The sequence below is a fragment of the Eimeria mitis genome, genomic scaffold (genome assembly GCF_000499745.2).
Source record: "Eimeria mitis Houghton genomic scaffold, Emh_scaff3430, whole genome shotgun sequence".
Lineage (NCBI taxonomy): Eukaryota > Apicomplexa > Conoidasida > Eucoccidiorida > Eimeriidae > Eimeria > Eimeria mitis.
The window spans coordinates 1,700-2,881 of record NW_013571773.1 but is presented as its reverse complement, the minus strand read 5'-3'; the positions used below and the strand labels follow the sequence as shown (position 1 = coordinate 2,881).

General features: G+C 55.7%; 1 protein-coding gene across 1 annotated transcript in view; it reads right to left on the bottom strand.

Moving 5' to 3' along the window:
- EMH_0065960 (uncharacterized protein) overlaps positions 1-1,032 on the bottom strand; it is a gene marked incomplete at both ends in the record, with an annotated part of 1,646 nt that extends 614 nt beyond the window's left edge. Inside the window, 2 exons of the mRNA XM_013498454.1 lie at positions 2-430; positions 573-1,032. Of these exons, the coding sequence (XP_013353908.1) occupies positions 2-430; positions 573-1,032 (889 nt within the window). The remainder of the gene's footprint in view (position 1; positions 431-572) is intronic.
- Positions 1,033-1,182: the final 150 nt, after the last annotated feature.

The window sequence follows — 1,182 nt, the reverse complement described above, 5'->3', positions numbered from 1 at the left end:
TCAACATCCTCTTCAGGGATCCCCTGCACCTTCCTCAGCAACTGCGCGAGCCCTACGCTCTCCTTGGGCTCTTGCTTCTCCAACCTCGCTTGCTCGTTACATGCAGCTGCTGCCACTAGCCTGAGATGCTCTAGGGCTTCGATCCTGGCTGTAAAGCCCTCCAGCACGGCCACCAGAAGAGCACGTCTCGCGCTTTGAGCTTCCTCCTTCTCCGGATTGGTATCCTCCTCGGAGGGCGCCGCTGCCTGCACTCTTTTGACAAAATCCTCCAGAAGCAGGGTGGGGCTGTTTTTCTCGGAAGCTTCCAATACATTCTTGAGGTATTTTTCAGCGATCTCTTCTTGTGTAGAGGCAGAGGCGCTGCGCACAGCATCCAATGCACGGGCCAAACACGCCGCCACATCGTCGCCCCCAGGAATAGTGCCGGAAGCTGCAGCATAAGGGAAAACCACAGCAGAATCACTAGAATCATTTCCCATTGCTCAATCGACTGGATGCAGTGTTGCACTACCGGGAAATGCACTTGCAGAGGAGCTCGCTGCGTCTCCATTTACCTATTTCCGGCGGCGGACTTCCAAGGCCTTCTGGCTTTCCCATATATTCCCCAAGTGCCTTCTGAAGGCCCTCCTCAATCTCCTTCATCCTTTTTACTCTTCGCTCCCAGGTGTGTAAAGTATCTGACGCGGGAGCTGCTACGGTTTCGGGTGCTCGTCCAGATGCAGCCCGGCCCACAGCCATCCTCCCATCCCTTCCCAAAGCCGTGCGGCCCACACTAAGAGACGCACAAACGAAGAGCGCCAAGATGAGACATACTTTAAATGCAACGCTATAACGTCCTGACGATTGGGGTATCCCCCCAGGATGTGCCGCTGGCACGCTCAACTGCTGTTCCCCCTGGGCCTCGATCGTGGATAAACCACCTGTGCCTCCACCCCGTTCAACCACAGAAGGGCCATGATTCTGGGTCTCATCCAATGGCTTGGTTTCGCTCATAGGCATTAACCCCAGGCCCTCTGGCGCTTTCTTTCCCATCGAGGCGGGGGGTGCCGCGGATGGTCCACAGCTCCACAAACCTGGAGATGGAACTCGGTTTCCTAAGCTACCAGTGCGCCAAAATCAAAACCTAGAGAGTTTAGGCGCAAGAATCCAGGGTATAAACAATAGGCACCGAGTTCGGGGCGT